The following is a 19,836-nucleotide window of genomic DNA, read 5'->3' as shown; positions in this document are numbered from 1 at the left end:
TTGTGCAAAAACATGTTGATACATTTGTGCAGAGGACTTACTGTTATTTTATCTGAGGATTTCCTTCAGAAACAGTTTAATAAGCACCTCTACTTTAAACCAAAGCTCATTTCACTTCAAAAGGCTTCAGGCATTGAATATCACAGTTCAGGAACAAATCTGATTTTTTACCATGACACTGAAGATTTAATATCCTAGAGCTTATTCACTCCGCCTCTTAATTTTTTCAAATAAATCCAAAATGTATGCAGTTTGAAATCAGAATAAAAAGTTGTCAGACTCCCAATTTCATATTTTCCCAATTAAAAAAAAAAGAAAAGTAGTAACCATACTTTAAAAAAAAAATCTCCATGTTATACACACAATATTCCAGGCTATGCAGTTGTGAAACAACTACACTTCTTGGCTCCTAGACATACTCTGCCTTTAGTCTTTTTACGCACCTGAGATGTGTGAAAGTCTGTCAACTGCAAATAGAGTACAGAAGACCTAGGGCCTGATCCTGCAATCCTTACATGCATTTATAACAAACCATTGATCAATGGGAGGATAAAAGTCAGAGAGCATGAGGTGTGTCTAAGACATGCTTGATCAGGCTTTAAGTCTAAGTGCATTATACAACATATTTTAAGGTGACATCTCAAAATGAAATATTGATTTCTTCAGCAGTGCAGAAGTAACACACAACAAGATTTACATACAGTAATAATTTATTCTGAAATGTTCATTTTAGTTTCTGTTGAGACATCATCCACGTCTCATTAATAAAAGAGCAGCCATCTCACCTCAAATACCAGAATATACAACAAGTTACAGCATAGCAAAAATTCTATCTACTTTCAGATAAAATCTAGTTCAGGTAAAATAATTCTGTTCAAGGTTTTACAGTGACACAGATTTCCTTTTTTGCAGAACACAAAGAAAGTGTAAATTGTTACACTATAGCTATCTATGCACATTATGTGACCACAGAAATGTTAATCATTACTTCAGAAAATGAACCATCATTTCCATTCATGCAAAAAAGCAGGCTGGGAAAGCTTGTTCAGCAGAAACCATATTACTGTGAATTTCACAGCCACATGATTAATTATAGGGTTAGATGGATTCACAAATACCAAAACTGAGTATATTTTTTGCATAAATACCACCAATTTTTCCCTGATGTAGTTTAGTCAGTTTGTAATCTAGAAATGATTGAAACAGCAATATAATTGTATCATCTCTATCTGTAAGTGTTCATTATTTCAAGACAAGCAATATTTAAAGGATCATGGGATGGGATGCTAATTAAATACATGTAAAACATACTGTACAAATATACTTGCTTGTAGCGATTTTATTCCAAACTATCAATCAGGTATCCCTCCAAAATATTACCAGTGAAGACAAAGTATACTATCAAATATGGCTTCCAGAACAAGGACCCTCTACAGGAATCAAACCTATTTACAAAAAAACAAACAAAAAACCCCAATCCCCAGTCTTTTAAAGTTTCATTTGAAACAAAATTTCTACATAGCACTTGTAAATAATACATCAGTTTTTTTTTTAATTTATTTAAACAGAAGTCACCAGGTAAGACCCAGAATGACGTTTAGGACTCTGAGTTCCACTAGAGTCTGTATTTTCAGTCTTTGAATCTCGTTTCTTTGTGCTGTTATTTACTGGTGTTGGTATCTGTGATGGTCGAGCAGAACTGTTGTCTGAACTGCTCTTTCGTGGACTTGGATTGTAGTTGAAAGGAGTCACTCTTGCTGCAACAGCTCCACTAGGTGAACTGTGTTTGCTTGAGCTGCTGGAACTGAATGGTGTACGTTCATTAATAATGCTTTCATTGGTCTCTGGTGCAGGAACAGGATTACTCAGCACAGGTTTTGTTTCAGTTCCCTTCTTATCTGGACTATCTATCTGAATGAATGAATTCAGGCGATTTTCCAAACCCATTGTGCGAACAGGAACATTTCCATTCCCTGCATTTTGTTTTCCCTGAATATCTTTAGAATCTTTACCATTTGCATTCCCCTTCTCTAAAACACTATCAATAACTGGGGGAGTATTTCCAGTAGGTGATCGTCCAGATCTAGGATTATTGATAGGGCAGTCTTCAATCCTCACCCACACATCCTCAGTCTTAGAGACAGCAGGTGCCATCTGGTAAATTAAAGTTTTTGAATCAGCACCATTTGTAGCATCTGAAGAGGAATTATGAGAAGGATTACTCATTATCTGAGAAATTTCATTTTCCTTTATCTTTCTCCACGTCCCTTTTGCTGGTACTTGACTTTCTTTAGTTTGTATGTGTCCAGAAAAAGAACTCCCATGTTGCTTTTCATCTTCACTTTTTGCCTTTTCACTGGATTCTGAAGAAGCAGACAGAATTGAGGAAGAACTTCCAGTTCTACGCCAAGTGCTAACACGAGGAAGTGATGAAGAATGCTTACTGTGCTCACGCTTCCATGTTCCTGATCTATTGATTGGCAGTCTAGATGGACTCTCAGAATGAGAGCGAGCTATATCATGACGTTTTGCTGGTCTCCCATCATTATATTCTACAGAAGGGTTAAGATTAGGAGGTAATTTTCGCCAACCACTAGCCTGTACAGTTGAATGAGAAGATAAGGACATATCAGGAAGTGATGGACTTAAAACTGGGGTCTGTATTTGGGATCGGGTGGGAGAATCGGGTCTAGAAGGAGACAAAGATTCAAATGAAGCTGACTCTTCTAATTTCCTTCGTAGAGTTGGACTTGGAGCTTCTTTAATAAAAGTTGACTGGCGCACTAGAACAGGTCTCTCTGATCTGTCAGACTCACTTCCACTGGATTTTGTGGATGACATTCTAGATAGTTCAACCTTTTTGTTCGAGCCACTACTACTAAGAATTTGGTTCAAACCTTTTGAGGCAGACTCACTTCTGGGAATACCACTAGCACTTTTGGGTAACCCTGTTTGTTTTGCAAGGTTTTGCTGGCTCATCTGTCTGCCTGGTGACGTGTATGACATTCGTCCTGAACCCGAGGACTTAGTTGAAGCTGTACTGGGAGATGAAGTCCTTGGCAGTTGAGACAGTTTGTTAGGAGGGCTTATACCGTTTCTGCCTGGGGAAATTGAGCTTCGACCTGGAGACTGCAGAGGTCTGCTTAATGGCTGCTGTTGTGGTCTAGAAGGAGTGGAATCTCTAGATCCTGACCTAGAAGGTCCTTTACTTGACCCACCCTGTTGAGATGGCTGCCTGGTTATAGGACTTGGCTCTGATTTCACTGATGACTTGGCTCCTCTCGGGGAACTAGTGGAACTCTGACCTTCATTGGGACTTTTGGAGGCTGTGTTCTTGAGTGGGGGCCCTTTTTTTGAAACTGGACTTGTACTGGAAGAGCTATTTCGAACTCCTGGAATATGAATCATTGTCCTACCTCGTGAGATTGAAGGCATATTTGTTTGCTGGGGCTGCTTCAACTGGCTTGAAACTTCTGAATTAGAGCGAACTTTTCCTGTAATCATACTTTTATACACTTTCTTTCCTCCTTTGATTCCTTTATTTTCCGACTCTACTTTTTTAGTTTCCAATGTACTTTTCTCCCCTGGCTTAATAATTCTCGGACCTTTATTACTAGTAAAGGGTTTTTCTTCTTGGTCTGGAGTAAGATGAAATGGTGACCCTAAAGAAATTCCAGATTTTAGTGAAAGGATGGAATCAGAGTCTGATGAAGCTTGTCTAGACAGTGAAGCAGCAGCAGCAGCTTGGTGTAAGCTGCTAACTATAGAATTTGCACCTTCTTGAATAGCTTTCCAATCAAAATTCTCTGAATCAGGTGAGAAACCATGCTCTGAATCAGGCCTCTTTATATCTCTCAAATCTAGTGTCAGGTCTTCTGCCAATATACCACCCATGTTTCTGGAACTATTCTTTTCACTTTCACTCTTGACTCTTGAGGGCTTTTTCTTTTTAGGCATGGCAGAACTAATGCATTCCTGTAAAAGGTCATCTTCTGAGTCAATACTAAGAGAACTAAGAGAACTGTTTCTAGAAAAACACACAGGTGTATCTTCAACATGAAATGATTTGGGTGCATAACCAGAAGCCTGTGGTCTACTTGATTCTATCTGTGAATCAGGAGGTTCAGTTCGTTTTGTAGTTTCACTTTCTTTGTTGTTGTTGTTTTCTTGATCAATATCACTGAGAGAACTCAAAGATGAATTGCGAGAAAAACAAACGGGGGTATTTTCGATAGCAAAATTCTGCATTTTCTCATCCATAGCTGCGCCTCTGTCCGGGATATCTTTGGATGGTTGAGGGAAAGGGGTTTGCTTCTGCATCAAAGTTTTAGGCTGACTTCTGCCTGTTGGATGTTTTTGACCTTGTGTCCGACTAGTTGACTGCTGATTTGAAGTCTGTTCTGTATCAGTGCAAGCTTTGGTTTCTGTTTCCTTAGTTTCTTTTCCTTTTCTTAATTCAGCCTTCTCCCTAGAAAGGTCAACATCATCATCATCAAAGTCTAGTGAACTTAGTGAGTCATTCCGTGAAAAACAATAAGGAGTCCCCTCAATAGGTGTGTAATGATGAGGGGAATCAAATGCAAAGCTTCCTCTTACACGTTCCTCATTATTTGGAAGTTTATCATTGAAGTCTCTCGAGTTATTTTTGAAGTTCTGTTTCTTTGTATCTTTGTTGTCTGAATAGGTTCTTTCACTACTAAAATTACTTTTTGGCTCTGTGTTTTTTCTTAAGCGTGCTCTGTACTCATTACTTTGAGGCATAGGCTTTACTGGAGATGTTAGCTTCTTTTTCTCACCTTCTGGTTGGTTTTTACCACTTACAGACGAAGATGCTGACGCTTGTTGAATCTGATCCATTATCTTTTTTACCCTGAAAGGCTTGTGGCTTTTTCCCTTTGGCATAGCAGAGTTAATGCACTCTGCAAGAATGTCACCTTCTTCTGTTTTGTCATCATCCAATCCTGAGGTAGACACAGTTGAGTCTTTCCCTCTTTGAGCATCATCTGTACTTCTACCTTCGGTAGGAATGGTATCTCTCTTTTCAAATTCACCTGATTCTGCCCTTGTACCCACATTCTCCACATTGGCCAACTCATTTGGTGGTGATTCTATTGTGAGATCACTCAGAGATGTAGCTGTTGAAAAATTTATTGGTGTACCTTCAACACAATACACACGTGGCATATCATCTCCAGGTGTAAAACTAACATGCTTTTGAGACTGCAATCTATTTTGTGAAGGGAGGAGTTTGTACACTGGCAAATGGCTTGGCTTCCTGGCTACAGGAGGAGGTATTTTTGAAGCAGTTGTTTGAGAAAGCTTTTTGGCTTTGCGTGAAGATTTTGTTGGCATAGCAGAAATAATACATTCTTCTAATATTTCAATATCATCATCATCAGAATCATCTAGTATATCCTTTTCTGTTTCAGTAGGCTTCTCTGCTTTCTTCTCTTGGTTATCCTTTGTATCTTCTGGCTGTTCAGGTTCTGCTTCATTTCCATGGTCATTTTCATGAACAGGAGGCATTATTCTCAACTCTACATCTTTCTGAATAAATGGTTCATCAAGACTCAGAGCACTTAGGCTGGAGGAACAAGAAAATCCATCTGGTGTACTTTCGGTAGCAAAATGTAACAATGTATCAGCATCTGGCAATACCTGAACTCTTTGAACAGCTGCGTTTACAGCTGCTTGTCTAGAACCAGACTCTCTCTTTTCAACATTGGGTACTTTACCTTTAGCTGTTTCTCTCTTTACTGGAACTGCTTGAGCAGGGGGTGGGGTTTTACTTCTACTTGGCGGCATTGTTTGTCCAGGGCTATCTGGAAGATCACTGGGGCTTATAATACCACTTACCATTCCGCTGCAAGGCTCACTTTGAACAGAGCTAGCAATGGAACGGCTTTCAAAACTATCCAAGGAACTTACAGAAGTACATCTGCTAAACATGAGTGGAGTCTCCTGTACGTAATGTTCTGGTGGACTTTTAGGAGTCTGAGCACCACTTTTTGAAGGCGATTTGGCACCTGAAGAAAATTCAACAGCTTTATGTCTAGATGAATCAGAAGGAGATAAACTAGAAGCCTGAAGTCTATTGGATTTTGTTCTAATATGTTGTGATGTTGATGGGACTTCACTAACTGCACCTTCAGTTGACAGAGTGACACTATTGTCTTTCAGTTCTGCTATCTGCAGTGTGTTACTGGCATCTGTTACACGTGTGGCTTGATCACGCCCTATTTCATCTTCAGCCGAGGACAAAGATGACAAAGAGCTACATCTTGAAAAACATATTGGTGTATCTTCCACACAATAAGTCTGTATTGTTTCCTGGTTGATGGAAGGAGTCTTACAGGAGGCAGGCTTCTGAGCATGACCCCCTCTCTGTGCAGCACTTGGATGAAGCTGGTTCTGTCTCTTTGAGCTAGCTGAAGGGGTTGATGTGTTCCCACTACTTGATGAGATATGATCAGTTTTAGTGCTTTGTACTGACGAACTCTTTGAAAAAGAAAAAGATGGTTTCTGAGAAGAGGAAGGAACTTCTGTTGAGTATTTCAGACTATAATCAATAGGTTGATCTACATGGTGCTCCTCTTCACTGTACTTTATACTGTAAATAGTTGGTCTGTCTTCTTCATCTTCATGTTGTTCCCCCTCAGAGTAACGCTCACTGTAGTTGGTTGGCTTATCATCATCGTAATCATCAACCTGGCACAAGGACTGGTTTACTTTCTGATTCATCCCATGAGTAGTGCCTACTCTGTTTTGTTCTGAACTGTTGGATCCTCTTGATCTGAAAAGATCTTGCTGGCCAAAAGGTGACTGGTATTTCATGTGATTATCATCACCACCTTCAGTATATCCAGGATAGGTCGTACTTTGACTTCTTGACTGCCTTTGTTCATTTTGTTTTATTTCATCTTCTATTATATGTTTAGGTCTTGCCCATCTTTCATTCTGTGAGGGGCTTTGCCTTCCAGAATTCAACTGTTCATCTGAATATTTAAGACTGTAATTGATTGGAGTGTCCAGTTCTCCATCATTGTCATCCATATGATTTGCGCTATGTATCTTGTGAGCTAAATCAGCTGGATATTGTCCATAACTGCAAAATTTACTTTCATCATCTTCAGAGTAAGACTCAATGGAAGGTTTCATTTGACCTCTTTTACCATAGCCATCACTACTACTGACGCTATTTAAGCTGTCATTTGAAGCTCTCGTATATTCCATTTTTGCATAAGGCACAGGACATGCCCTGTTTGAATTCTCAGGTTTAGGAAAGTTATAAGTGTTCGAATGGGCATGGGCAGTGGATGTTCTTCTTAATGCATTCCTGTCTTCTGTCAAGCAGTGCATTTCAGCTGTGGATCCAGAACTTCTGTCTTCTTGTGGAATATGCATATTCGTTACTTCTTCCATTACTTTGGCAATCTGAGCTGCAGCAGTAGAGATCTGCATTCCTATTCGCTTAGAGACGTTCCCAGCATTTTCTGTAGCTGGGTGATAGTTGCTTAATCCCATTGTTCTCTCTCTGTCCACACTTCTGTCCTTTTCAGATCGAGAGTTTTCTGTATTTCCTCTATTGGAGGAAGAGGAGCCAGGCAACACTGTAGTATTTAAATATGGTGAAAGTACAGTCACGTTACTTGTATTAAAACTCTCGGTCCTGCAAATTCCATCATCATGTCGACTAGAATCCAAAACATATTCACTATACAGATTTTGCTTATGTCTCTGCTTATTACGGTGAGATGTTTTGGGGCTTAAATTATCAATGTTGTCAAAAGTCTCAGACAAATGCTGAGCATCTAACTCTGCTTCCAGTGCCTTTTGCTTTCTAACATGAAGAGAGGGTAAGCTTGAACCTGGAGACATAATATTGGCATCCTTATACTTTGCAGGCCTATTTGCCATCAGGTTCCTTAAAGCTGCAGCACTGCCCATAGCTATCATTTTGTGCTTTGAATGAATGAGGTTTTTGAGCATGCTAACTGCTCCCATGTCCCACAATGCTTCCTGGTCCTTTGCATTTCGTGCAGAGAGGTTCCACAGGGTCCCACACGCATTACTGACTATTGTCAAACTGTGTGACTTCAAATGCTGTAACAACGTTTGTAAGCAGCTGTTCTCTCTCAAGATTTGCCTGGAATTAAGAAATTGAAAGCAAAAAAAAGAAAAAAGAAAAAAATCAATAAGTAGCATTTCAACAAGACAAACAAAAACCTATCAAGGCTGTAGCCAAATTTTGTCCTTAATCAAGATAAATATTATGATTTCTGCAGCACAAAAGTGTGTTACTTTTCCTAAATTACAGTCTGACTATCAAGCAATTTCTTAAAGCAGTTATCACTTCATTGGTTTTTTCCCCTCCCCTACCACCGTCCTCTATGTCAGTCTTTTCCCAGGGGTTTCCTCTGGCTGACCAGATGGATGAAAACCTATCTTTGCAGGAAACACTAATGTTACTATTCAGCATTTAACAAGCAAAACTGATATTGCCAGGGATGAAAGTAACTTAAAGGACTTACCGGTATGCAGGGTGGCCGGGGTCCTGGGCAAGGTGTGTGGGGGTGGCGGCTCTGGGCCCCTGGAAGGGGCAAGAGCCTCGAGCAGAAAGGCCGGGGCTGGGGCCAGACTCCTCCAGCCAGCCCTTCAGTGCTGTGCGGCCTACGCTGCCTGGGGCTCTGGCGGTGATTTACAGGGCCCAGGGCTTTAGCTGCTGGCATGGTATGGCGTACCAATAAGAAAGTGTCCACTGGTACACAGCTGACCATACCGGCAGGACCGCTGATGCGAGTGGGGCAGGGGAGGCAAAAGGGGCAGCTGCCCCAGGGCCCAATGATTTAAAAGGCCCGGGGCTCCCGGCAGCGGCCAGAGCCCCAAGCCCTTTAAATTGCCGGGCCCCGGGGCAGCTGCCCCTTTTGCCACCCACGCCCCTGCATCAGCAGCCCTGCCGGTACGGTCAGCTGTGTACCAGCGGCCACTTTCTTATTGGTACACCATACCGGACTGGAGCGGCTTACTTTCACCTCTGGATACTGCATTTACCTTTTTATAGACTATTACTATCTAAATGGATGGTTTTCCTCACCAAAGCCTTTAAAAATAAAATCGACCTTGATTACGATACTTATTTGGTATATATAGTCACATGAGAACACTTCTTTGTGAATTCTCTTGTAAATAAATTTCTGCTACAGATTCAGATTTTCAGAAAAACATGATGCTTGTTTCTTGTAAAATCAGATTGTGCATTTACCTGTGATCTTCATTTGTAGCAATCAAGCTAGAAACATTCCGTAGTATTCCTCCTCCACTTTCAATGATGGCTAAAGTATTTGTTTGGCTTCGGTAAGTCAATGTGCCAACTAAAAAGGCCAGAGCACCATCCACAGCACATATATCAGCTTTATTCTCAGTGCAATGAGCTGACAAATTCCATAAGGCACTCAATACACTTTTTAGGGTGGATTCCTATGACAAGAGTGAAAATGACACAATTAGACCAGGGTTTTCAACATGTTGGCCATGAGCCTCTGGGAGATTCACAAACAGGTTTCAGGGAGGTCGCCATCTTTCTCCCATTTTCTAACTCTAATGGTTGCAAAGATAACCTTGAAAATGTGAACAAAAACTGATTCAGTGATGCCTGCCTGAATCTGCAGATAGCCTGAAACAACAGCTCTAAGAGGTGTGAACTGCCTCACTGATCTCAATTAAGGCCCGTGACTTATGTAATTCAGTAGCTATGGAATCAGGCATTTTTCCAATTTGCTACAAAATTTGGAATTTTTGTCATGGAATTCATCCTTTAGCTACATTCAGGTGCACCCAATGTTTTGCTTTCTGTCTTCCTGAAGCTACCTCTATTTCTCCAGCTTTTCACTAAAAAAGGGAATTAATTTGATTACAGTGCATACTGCCTGCACTGTTACATGGAGCCAGGGAGCTGAGAAGTTGCAACTACCTTCTCTTTTTTACCTTCTTCTGTTGGTCCGCTGCTAGCGATCTAACTTTTTTGTCGAACAGATTCAGACCAAAATATGCACCAGAATGTTGGTCCTCTACCACAGTTCTTCAAAAGAGTTGTTAAAGTAGCTGGCAAAGGATTCTGGTAGGGCTCTCAATTACAATTAATTGCACTGTTAAACAATAGAATACCAATTGAAATTTATTAAATATCTTTGGATGTTTTTCTATTTTCAAATATATCGATTTCAATTACAACACAGAATACAAAGTGTACAGGGCTCACTTTATATTTATTTTTTATTACAAATATTTACACTGTAAAAATGAAACAAAAGAAATAGTATTTTTCAATTCACCTCATACAAGTACTGTAGTGCAATCTCTTAATCATGAAAGCACAACTTACAAATGTAGGCTTTTTTTGTTACATAACTGCACTCAAAAGAAAACAATGTAAAACTTTAGAGCCTACAACTCCACTCAGTCCTATTGCTTGTTCAGCCAATCATTAAGAGAAACAAGTTTGTTTACATTTATAGGAGATAATGCTGCCCACTTCTTTATTATAAGGTCACCTGAAAATGAGAACAAGTGTTCACATGGCACTGTTGTAGCTGGCGTCACAAGGTATTTACGTGCCACATGTGCTAAAGATTCATATGTCTCTTCATGCTTCGGCCACTGGAAGTGCTTCCATGCTGATGACGCTCATTAAAAAAATGTGTTAATTAAATTAGTGACTGAACTCCTTGGGGGAGAATTGTATCTCTCCTGCTCTGTTTTACCTGCATTCTGCCATATATTTCATGTTGTAGCAGTCTCGGATGATGACCCAGCACATGTTGTTCATTTTAAGAACACTTTCACTGCAGATTTGACAAAACGCAAAGAAACTACCAATGTGAGATTTCTAAAGATAGGTACGGCACTCAACTCATGGTTTAAGGATCTGAAGTGTCTTCCAAAATCTGAGAGGGAGGAGGTGTGGAGCATGCTTTCAGAAGTCTTAAAAGAGCAACACTCCGATGCGGAAACTACAGGACCCAAACCACCAAAAAAGAAAATCAACCTTCTGCTGGTGACATCTGACTCAGAGGATGAAAATGAATATGTGTTGGTCTTCACTGCTTTGGATTGTTATCGAGCAGAACCCGTCATCAACATGGACGCATGTCCACTGGAATGGTGGTTGAAGCACGAAGGGACATATGAATCTTTAGCTTATCTGGCACGTAAATATCTTGTGATGCTGGCTACAACAGTGCCATGGGAATGCCTGTTCTCACTTTCAGGTGACATTGTAAACAAGAAGCAGGCAGCATTATGTCCTGCAAATGTAAACAAACTTGTTTGTCTGAGCAATTGGCTGAACAAGAAGTAGGACTGAGTGCAGGTTCTAAAACTTGCAGGTTCTAAAATTTTACCTTGTTTTATTTTTGAATGCAGTTTTTTTGTACATAATTCTACATTTGTAAGTTCAACTTTCATGATAAAGAGATTGCATTACAGTACTTGTATCACGTGAATTGAAAAATACTATTTCTTTTGTTTTTTTACAGTGAATACTTGTAATCAAAAATAAATATAAAGTGAACAGTGTACACTTTGTATTCTGTGTTGTACTTGAAATCAATATATTTGAAAATGTAGAAAGCATCCAAAATATTTAAATAAATGGTATTCTATTATTGTTCAACAGTGCCATTAATCACAATTAATGATGATTTTTTAATCGCTTGACAGCCCTACTATCTTTACATCCATTGAATTCTTCAGAGAAATCAGAAGACTTACTAAACAGCAACACCACTAAAAAAGGTCGGCTGGTCATCTTACTTGGAATCACTAAATAGTGAAAGCTGCCAAGCCTCGCAAGTAGGGAAGCAGTGACTGTACTTTGTGTTTGTGGGATCAGTTGCTGCCAGTTAGTCAAAGCAACTCCCTTCTCCAATGATCTAGTCAGCTGATGTATTCATGACATGGCTGCAAATATTTGGGAATAGCCATTCTGAAAATTTAGGAGACCCTGTACTTAATACAACTAAAAGAAACTACCAATGTATCTTCTTCTGCCCAGTTTTTAATATTTGTCCAGCATGAGTAGAAAGGATTCCTACATGAGTACTTCCTGTTTTTCTATCCAACTCAGTACATGAGATATGGGAAGAAAAGTGTTTGAAGCCTTCCTACAGTTAGTTCTCACAACTGGGTTGAATTGGCTTTGCTTTTTTGTTCTTTGCACTGAAGGTTTCTGAGATATGACAGGAAAACACATGCATAGACTAATGATTAAAATCCTATCTATTCCACCACAAGCCATTCGGACACTATGTAAATAATCATGAAGCTTTGAAGGCACAGAAGATTGCCAGAAGAAATGAAAATTGTACTTTATGAGGCTGTAAAAGCTGTGAACTTAATTAAAGGTAAGCCCAACAATGCACACATTTCACTATTTTATGTGAGGAAATGAGCACTCAAGATCAGCAGTTCCTCTTCCCCAGTAAGGCTTTCATGGTAGCAAAGTTTTGGATCACTTGTTTGATCTCAGAGAAGACAAAGATTTCCCTTGACAAATAAGTCTCTGATCAGCATCAGCTTGCTCTGAATGATTCTCTTCAAGGGCAAGATATGCATGGATTCTCAACCCCAGGGGTCAAAACTCCCAGCATGGTCCTGAACAGATGTCAGGGGTCGCAACCACCCTGCCCTTCCCACATTGTAAAATGGGAGAGGGTCTTGGCAAGGTCCTGGAATGGAAAAAGCAGAGAACCACTGGATGAGACTATTTTAGACAGCATTTGCTCCTTACATCCTTACTCTAAAGTATACAGAGATGAATTTGTAATTCAGCATAAGTAATATAAAATTCAACAAACTAGCCTTCCCTCTATCTTTTACATAGTAATGGTAGTCCTGACAGAAAATTAACAATTATTTGTATGTGACCAGTGATGTTTTTAACACGACAATATCTCCTTCTGGTGATTTAAAGTCTAAATTACAATTAACTTATAAATATACAGTATTTATGCCATATTTTAGTAGTAGTGGTAAAGCACACAGGGTAGTAACTTTAAGGGAATAGCAAATGTTTATTTTAGCTTGTCTTTCTTAACTGAGAAGTAAGAAATATCATACTATTTTGATGGAGGTTGGCTGAAACTTTGTTGAAGCCAGTAGGCACGACAGTCACCCTTCATTCAGGATAAATGTAAGAAACAGCTAAGCTCCTTTTTGGAATAAGATAGCTGAAATGATCGTCACCAAAAACACAAACTACAAGCAAAGCCGGTTGAAAACTGAGCTATGCAGTTGGAGGGGTTTTGCTGAGTATCATTTGATGGAGGTGCGTATGCCTGTGATCAGGAGTTCCCAAAAGCATCCAGAGAGCAGGCAGAGAGAAGCAGCCAAATACGCCAAGTAGACAGCAAAAGAAGAACTGAAAACATGGTCCTGAGAGAAAGTGAAGAGAGGGAGCTTTTTGGGCAATGGTGCTGGCTTGAGAGAGACTTAGAAACATGAGCAAACGAACTGCTTCCAGTTTGATTCTAACTGTGTTTAGGGAAACAGAAATTTGTGTACATTTTTTGTAAATAATCAGGATTGCACCAAAGTAGTACCTCACTCTATCATCAATTCTTCCTTCTAATGGAAACAACCCACAATACCCCAAATATTGGATATCCACTTCGGTCAAAAAGAGTAGCAATACTTTTTCTGTTGCTTACAAAAGAATAGGAAACATTCATACAGTCTCTTGAAAATATATCACACAATAGTCCTTTAAAACCTTTACCTTTTTAACTTCCAAAGCACATTCCATCAATGCTTTCACGCTTCCAACTTCACGCAAAGTCTTTTTACTGTTTACATCTGCTCGCCAGGACAAATTCCTCAAAACACTTGCAATAACCTGCAAAATGTAAAAGGAAAATAATGTATCGATATATTTAATTCTTTACTAGATTATCATCACTCCATTAATAACCTCTGGATGCCAAGAACAAGTATGTATTCCATTAATAATTGCACTTTCTCCAAGGCTGTACCTTAGGTTTGCTTTTGTTTTGATGTCTGTCTTAGGCTCACATGCAAATACCAAGCTTGATATCAAAAAGTGTGTGTGTGTGTGTGTGTGTTTTGTTTTTCGTTTTGTAAAAAATATTTTGTAGGGAAGGATAGTCTAGTGGTTGAGAAATTAGACTGGGACTCAAGACCTTAGTTCTATTCTTGCCTCTTTATAGCCTTCTTGTGTAACCTCACTGATATGCTTAAATTCCCTTTTCTTCAGTTTCTCCATTTGTAAAAACAGGATAATATTTCTCTACCTCATATAGCTGTAGTGTGGCTAAATTTATTAATGTTTATACAGCTCTTTGAGGTCTTCTGATGGAAAGTTCTAGAAGTGAAAAATACTACATTTTAATATAATATCCCCAAACTACGAATGGGCATACAATATTAGACCAACAATCCATCTAGTTCAGCATCCTATCTCTGAGACCAGCTTGTACCGGATGCTTCAGAGAAACATGCCAAAAACACCCCAAAAACACCCCATAGTGGACAATTATGGAACAAACTAGCCCTATCAACTAATACATAGTTAAGCCCTGAAGCATGATAATTTATATCCCTTATTGTAAGCAGGGCTAGTAGCACTGCCTATTATGGTTGCCCAACATTTCCCAGTTTAAGACCCTATTTTCAGTTACTTTTAACTTTCAAAACACTGTTTGGTCTCAAATTTTCCATGATGGGTGTCTGCCTCAGGTTGAAATTCTTGGGGTGGGTTCAGCCAAAATGGTACAGCTAGTATTGAGAATAAGAGTAGGGAAAACAACGTTTTTCAATGTTAAAAAAAAATTCTGGTGAATTATTCTTTGGGGGAAAAAGTCACCATGCTTTAGTGCACGGGACCTGAAATTTGGCTAGGGATGGCCTATGTGACAGAGATGTGCCTTTTTGCTGTCCATGTGAAAATTCATTTGACTGTGGCCAAGTTATAAACCTTTGAAAAATCACAGTTCACATATAAACTCGAACGAGTCTCTACTGAGTATCAGCTAAAATCTCTGAAGATTCCATCCTCTTTGAGCATGCTTGAACCTTTCACAGCTCCTAGTGCTGACCAGGCTGCGCATGCACCATTCTCACAGAGTATGCTCCATCCCCTCACAACTCCTGTGTGACTAAATTATACATGCACCATCCCCACAAAGCAACTGAGCATGCTCCTTCCCACAAATGCAAGAGCTAAGCAGGATTTGTGATGTAACTGCTCCATCCAGTTGCCAGAGGCTGCCTCTCTTGTGTTCTCAGTGCCTCCCTACTTGTGCCCAGGTAGTAAGAAGGAAAAGGAGGAAGCACAAGGATGTTCTTATTATCCATATGTGTGTAATCCATTTTTGAGTCTTGCGAAGTTCTTGGCCTCAGTGATATTTTATGACAACAAATCCTAGAGGTAATTATGTGCAGTTTTTAATTTGTTATTTTTCAGTTTCATTGACTGTTCCCTTGTTCTTGTATTAGGGTAAATAGGAGTGCCTAATTTATCTTCTTTATACCATTCATTATTTTATTATACCTCTCTCATGTCCTCTCACCAGTCTCCTTTCTAAACTGAATAGTCCCTGTCTTTTCAGTTTCTCTTTCTACTGAAATCTTTCTAGACCTCTAAGGATTTTCCTCACCCATCTCTGGTCACCTTATATTTCTGCAATTTTATCCCCTCCCATAGGCTGACCAAAGATAAATTTAGTATATTAGGTGAGGGCATTTTAATAGTTTCAATATTATTTTCTATCTCCTAAAATTTTGTTTGGTCTTTTAACCATTGCTGTATACTGAGAAGTCCCCACAATGTGTCCAGCACTTTCCCTCTGCCCTGAATGGCTTCAGTTAATTAAAAACCTAAAAGTGTATGAAGATTTTAAAATATTTCTTCCAATGCATTTGTCAATACAGAATTTCATCATGCTACCCATTCTTACTTTTGTTAGCTACTTCTGAATATCCTCACAGTCTGCTCTAGTCTTGACTAACCTAAATATTTCTGTGTTATCTGCAGACATTGGCATCTGATCCCGTCCTAAAATCAAATCAGGGGACATCTTATTGTTACCCTTTATTGTCTCAGCCACTTTCTCATCTACAATTACTTAGTTTCTTTAATAGTAATAGCTTGTAAGGAACTTTGTCAAAGGTTTCTTAACAGTCTAAATTAATTCTATCTACCAGAACTTCTTTCTCCTTATAATTCTTCAAGTGCATCAACAAAACAGCAGATAAATAGAATTTTCCCTTCTAAAGGTCATGCTCATTTGTTCCTATCATATTTCATCTAGGTGGTTTATAATTCTATTTTTAATTATCCAACAGTTTTCATGGTACCAAAATAAGGCTTACTGGTCTAATGCCCAGGATCACTTGTACCACTTACTTTAAGAGAGTTATTTAAAAGACTTGTATTAACTAAATTTGTTTCTTTACCTGGTAAAAAAACATTAGGCTAGATACTTTGGTGCAGCATGGCGACTTCGTAACAAATTGTTTCTGGCCACAGAGCCTGCATATCTGATGCTGGGAGAATCACCCAGTCCAGTGCAAGGGGGATTTATTCTTTGGAGTGGAGGCCTCTATACCACCATTCACTTGCTGTTGGCATGGGGAAGTCTAAGAGGACAGGAGACCTGACCATGCTGTCCCCTATATTGCATTGATCCCCAGCTGCAATTTCAGTTCCTTAGCAGCCAGCTAAACAAGCACTTAGGCAGCTCTAACTTATCCCAGGAAATCAGACTTCTATTCAATGGCCCCAAGATCAGAAGCATAAAGGTGACCTTTATATCACTTGTACTGCATGCAGTTTTGCCAGAAACCAGAATTTAGTCCATGATTATGAGGCTTTTATATTGTAACAAAGATGTACATAGCACTTTATAGAAGACAGACACACATCCCTGAACCAAAGAGCATCTAATTTAACACAGACAAGACAACTAAACAAAACACAGAACAGCAACTGAAGATAGAAAGAAAAGTGTTTTTGAAGGGAAAGAGAGAGGGCTCTTGGTGGACAGGGCATGGGAAACCTTAATGAAATAAAGCATGAAAGGAGGAAACGTAGAGACCATTGAGGAGGATTGGGAGGAAATGTAAGAAGGAAATCAGAGCAGAGATGAAGAGTTCAATATAATGTGATGGAAGATATAGCAGGTCACAATGAAAGGATCGAAGGTGGGGCAACTTCTTCTTCTCAATGAAAAATTACCTGCTGCAAGTCTTCACTTTCAGATTTTAATTGGGCAACAAGGGCTCTCATGCAGCCCTTCATAGAACACAATGTAGCCTGTTACAAAAAAAAAAGAAAGAAAAAAGAAAAAGAGAGTCTATTAAAAGAAAGATTAGGCAACTTGATGGTGCAGTGGCTTAATATATTAAACTATTCACCTGTGTCGATCTGGGTTCCAAAACAGCTTAATTATCTCAGTGTTCCAGCAGTAGACATTTGATCCACATCATAAACCACTAAAAAGTTTTGTAAAGCACTATACTGTCAGCTTCTATTCTGGGGAGATCTGCAAATGGCATAGCTATCTTAATCAGGGATCCAAGTTCTCCCTCCCTGATAACAGGTCTCAGATGAGACCTGGAAGAGTTTACTAGTCCTGAAGGCATTCACAGAGTGTTCCCAAAATATACTGGATATTTTATTTACTGCCTAGATCTGGCAATGTATCATTACCCATTGTCTATTTAAATTCTACCTATAGGTATGTTTTCTCCTGATTATACTTCCTCCCTCCCCCATCTCCTGCAGCAAATAATATTTTGAAGCAGATCATCTTGACCTGTCTGAGGGGAAAAAATGTCTTTTTAAAACTAATAACTAAAAATTATGCAACTTGCACCAGAAATTAATCTAATATGCCAAGAAGCAGGAGAACAATATACATTTCTTAAAACAGAAACAAGAATAAAAATAATAATATACCTTGCACAGGAAAACAATACAATCTCAATACTGTAATAATTTAGATGTTTTCATATAAACATGGAAATCCTATACTTACAGGATTGTCAAGAATGATATACACAGGGATTAATAATTGAATTACATCCCACCTCCAGCTTTCCTTTTCTTCCTATCCTCCTGAGAGTCTTTCCCCTGGAAAACACTTAGTGCCCTCCCCCCATCCCTATGGGAAAAGGTAATGATTTACAACAATACAGTATATGGTTTATGTACAATATAATTTTGTAATAAGATACATATCTACACGTGCCAAGACAATGTAATGTCGTTTATAAATGACTCAAATATTAATAAATAAAATAATCTTCATTTCCACAAACAAAAATATAATTCAGTTCAGAACTTCACTATTCCTTGGCTGGATAACTCTTGCATTACAACACTCAGCATCTGGGTCTATGCTGTAAGATCAGTAACCCTGAAATTACTGCATTTACTGTTCAAATGATTTTAATAGCGAACATTTCATAAACCACTTCACTTGTGTTAGGGATTAATACATTATTCTATTTGAAAACTGGGATTGAAAGCTTTCAGATTATATAAAGCATTTGTTTATAGTTCTCTCTCTTCTTGAAATAGCTCCCACTAGCAACCATGTCGAATATGAAGCAAGAGGAAAACCGCAAGATGGTTATCAAAATGAAGTTATTTTAAAGTCCAATATAATATCTTGCAAAATTCTGAGGCTAGAAATTAATAAGGGAATCACTTGAAAGTGAGTCACATGATAGATTTCCATTTTTTCTTTTTCATTATTTATTTGAATTAGCACTCCCTACGTCCTACATACTTTTCAAACACTTAAGAATGATTTTCCATCCTTCAAGAAGCTCACAATCTAAGGAGATTTTCCAATTATTTTTCTTTTTTTTTAATGGTTTATTTAATTCACATAATGAAAAATATTCTTAAAAATAGTATAGGTAATATAAAAGCTGTTATAATTAAAACACAATCTGGCTTAACACAGCAAGGCACATTTCCACGGTTTAGTTTTGTTTTTGTTTGTTTGTTTTACACATTTCAGTAAGACAGACAGATTTTAAATTTGACAGGTAGGATAGCAAAGCCTTTAATAAAAAGGGACCCATTTGTCCTGAGGCTTTATCAGAAGCAAATACACATGCCCACTAGTGAAGCAGTTGCCCTCTTTACCGAGGGCATGTTGTAACCCTAAGAACCCCTCAAGGCCAAGGCTGTTCTGTAACAGCGGCAAAGAGTCCTGTGGCACCTTATTGGCGAACAGACATATTGGAGCATAAGCTTTCGTGGGTGAATACCCACTTCGTCAGATGCATGTGTTCTGTAACAGTAACTCCTATCAGGCCTGACAAACTCAGCACACTGCTTTAATGGTATTTACCCACAAATGATGTCATGTAGGACTTAAATGAAAGCCAGGATCATACTGATCATTAATATTGCAATGAAATGTATGTACAGATACTATGTAAAAAGTTATATATGCATAATGAAAATACGTTCCTAAAGTCTGAATCAAGGCAGGATTGACAAACAGGTTTCTTCCAGACAAAGGATGTATATTCACTTGTCTGCTTCGGTTCACATGTAAATTAAGCATTGTAAGCCAATGCAACGGAAGCCCTGTTCACATAGGGAAGTCAACATGAGGATGTGAAGTCAACATGAAGTCAGCACACCAGGGAAAAACCCTGAGGGGTCATCCTGTCTCCGGGGACCAAAAATGGATTTGGGGGGATACAAGGAGAAGGTAAAAGGACATCTCTTTATTCTGTATCTGATAAAGTAATAGGGCAGTGTGATTACATTCATGAAAATGGGATCCCAAACTGCCC

At 38.9% G+C, this 19,836-nt stretch overlaps 1 protein-coding gene across 7 annotated transcripts in view; it reads right to left on the bottom strand.

Moving 5' to 3' along the window:
- Positions 1-300: 300 nt before the first annotated feature.
- APC (APC regulator of Wnt signaling pathway) overlaps positions 301-19,836 on the bottom strand; it is a 194,472-nt gene continuing 174,936 nt past the window's right edge. For all 7 annotated transcript variants that reach the window (XM_074952956.1, XM_074952957.1, XM_074952955.1 and 4 more), the window contains 4 exons: positions 17,252-17,329; positions 13,775-13,891; positions 9,263-9,477; positions 301-8,146 (listed from right to left, as the gene is read on the bottom strand). In XM_074952956.1, coding sequence (XP_074809057.1) covers positions 1,561-8,146; positions 9,263-9,477; positions 13,775-13,891; positions 17,252-17,329 — 6,996 coding nt within the window. In that variant the 3' untranslated portion in view covers positions 301-1,560. The remainder of the gene's footprint in view (positions 8,147-9,262; positions 9,478-13,774; positions 13,892-17,251; positions 17,330-19,836) is intronic.

The sequence above is a fragment of the Natator depressus genome, chromosome 5 (assembly GCF_965152275.1).
Source record: "Natator depressus isolate rNatDep1 chromosome 5, rNatDep2.hap1, whole genome shotgun sequence".
NCBI lineage: Eukaryota > Metazoa > Chordata > Testudines > Cheloniidae > Natator > Natator depressus.
The sequence above is the reverse complement of the archived record's forward strand: the minus strand, read 5'-3'. Positions and strand labels throughout refer to the sequence as shown.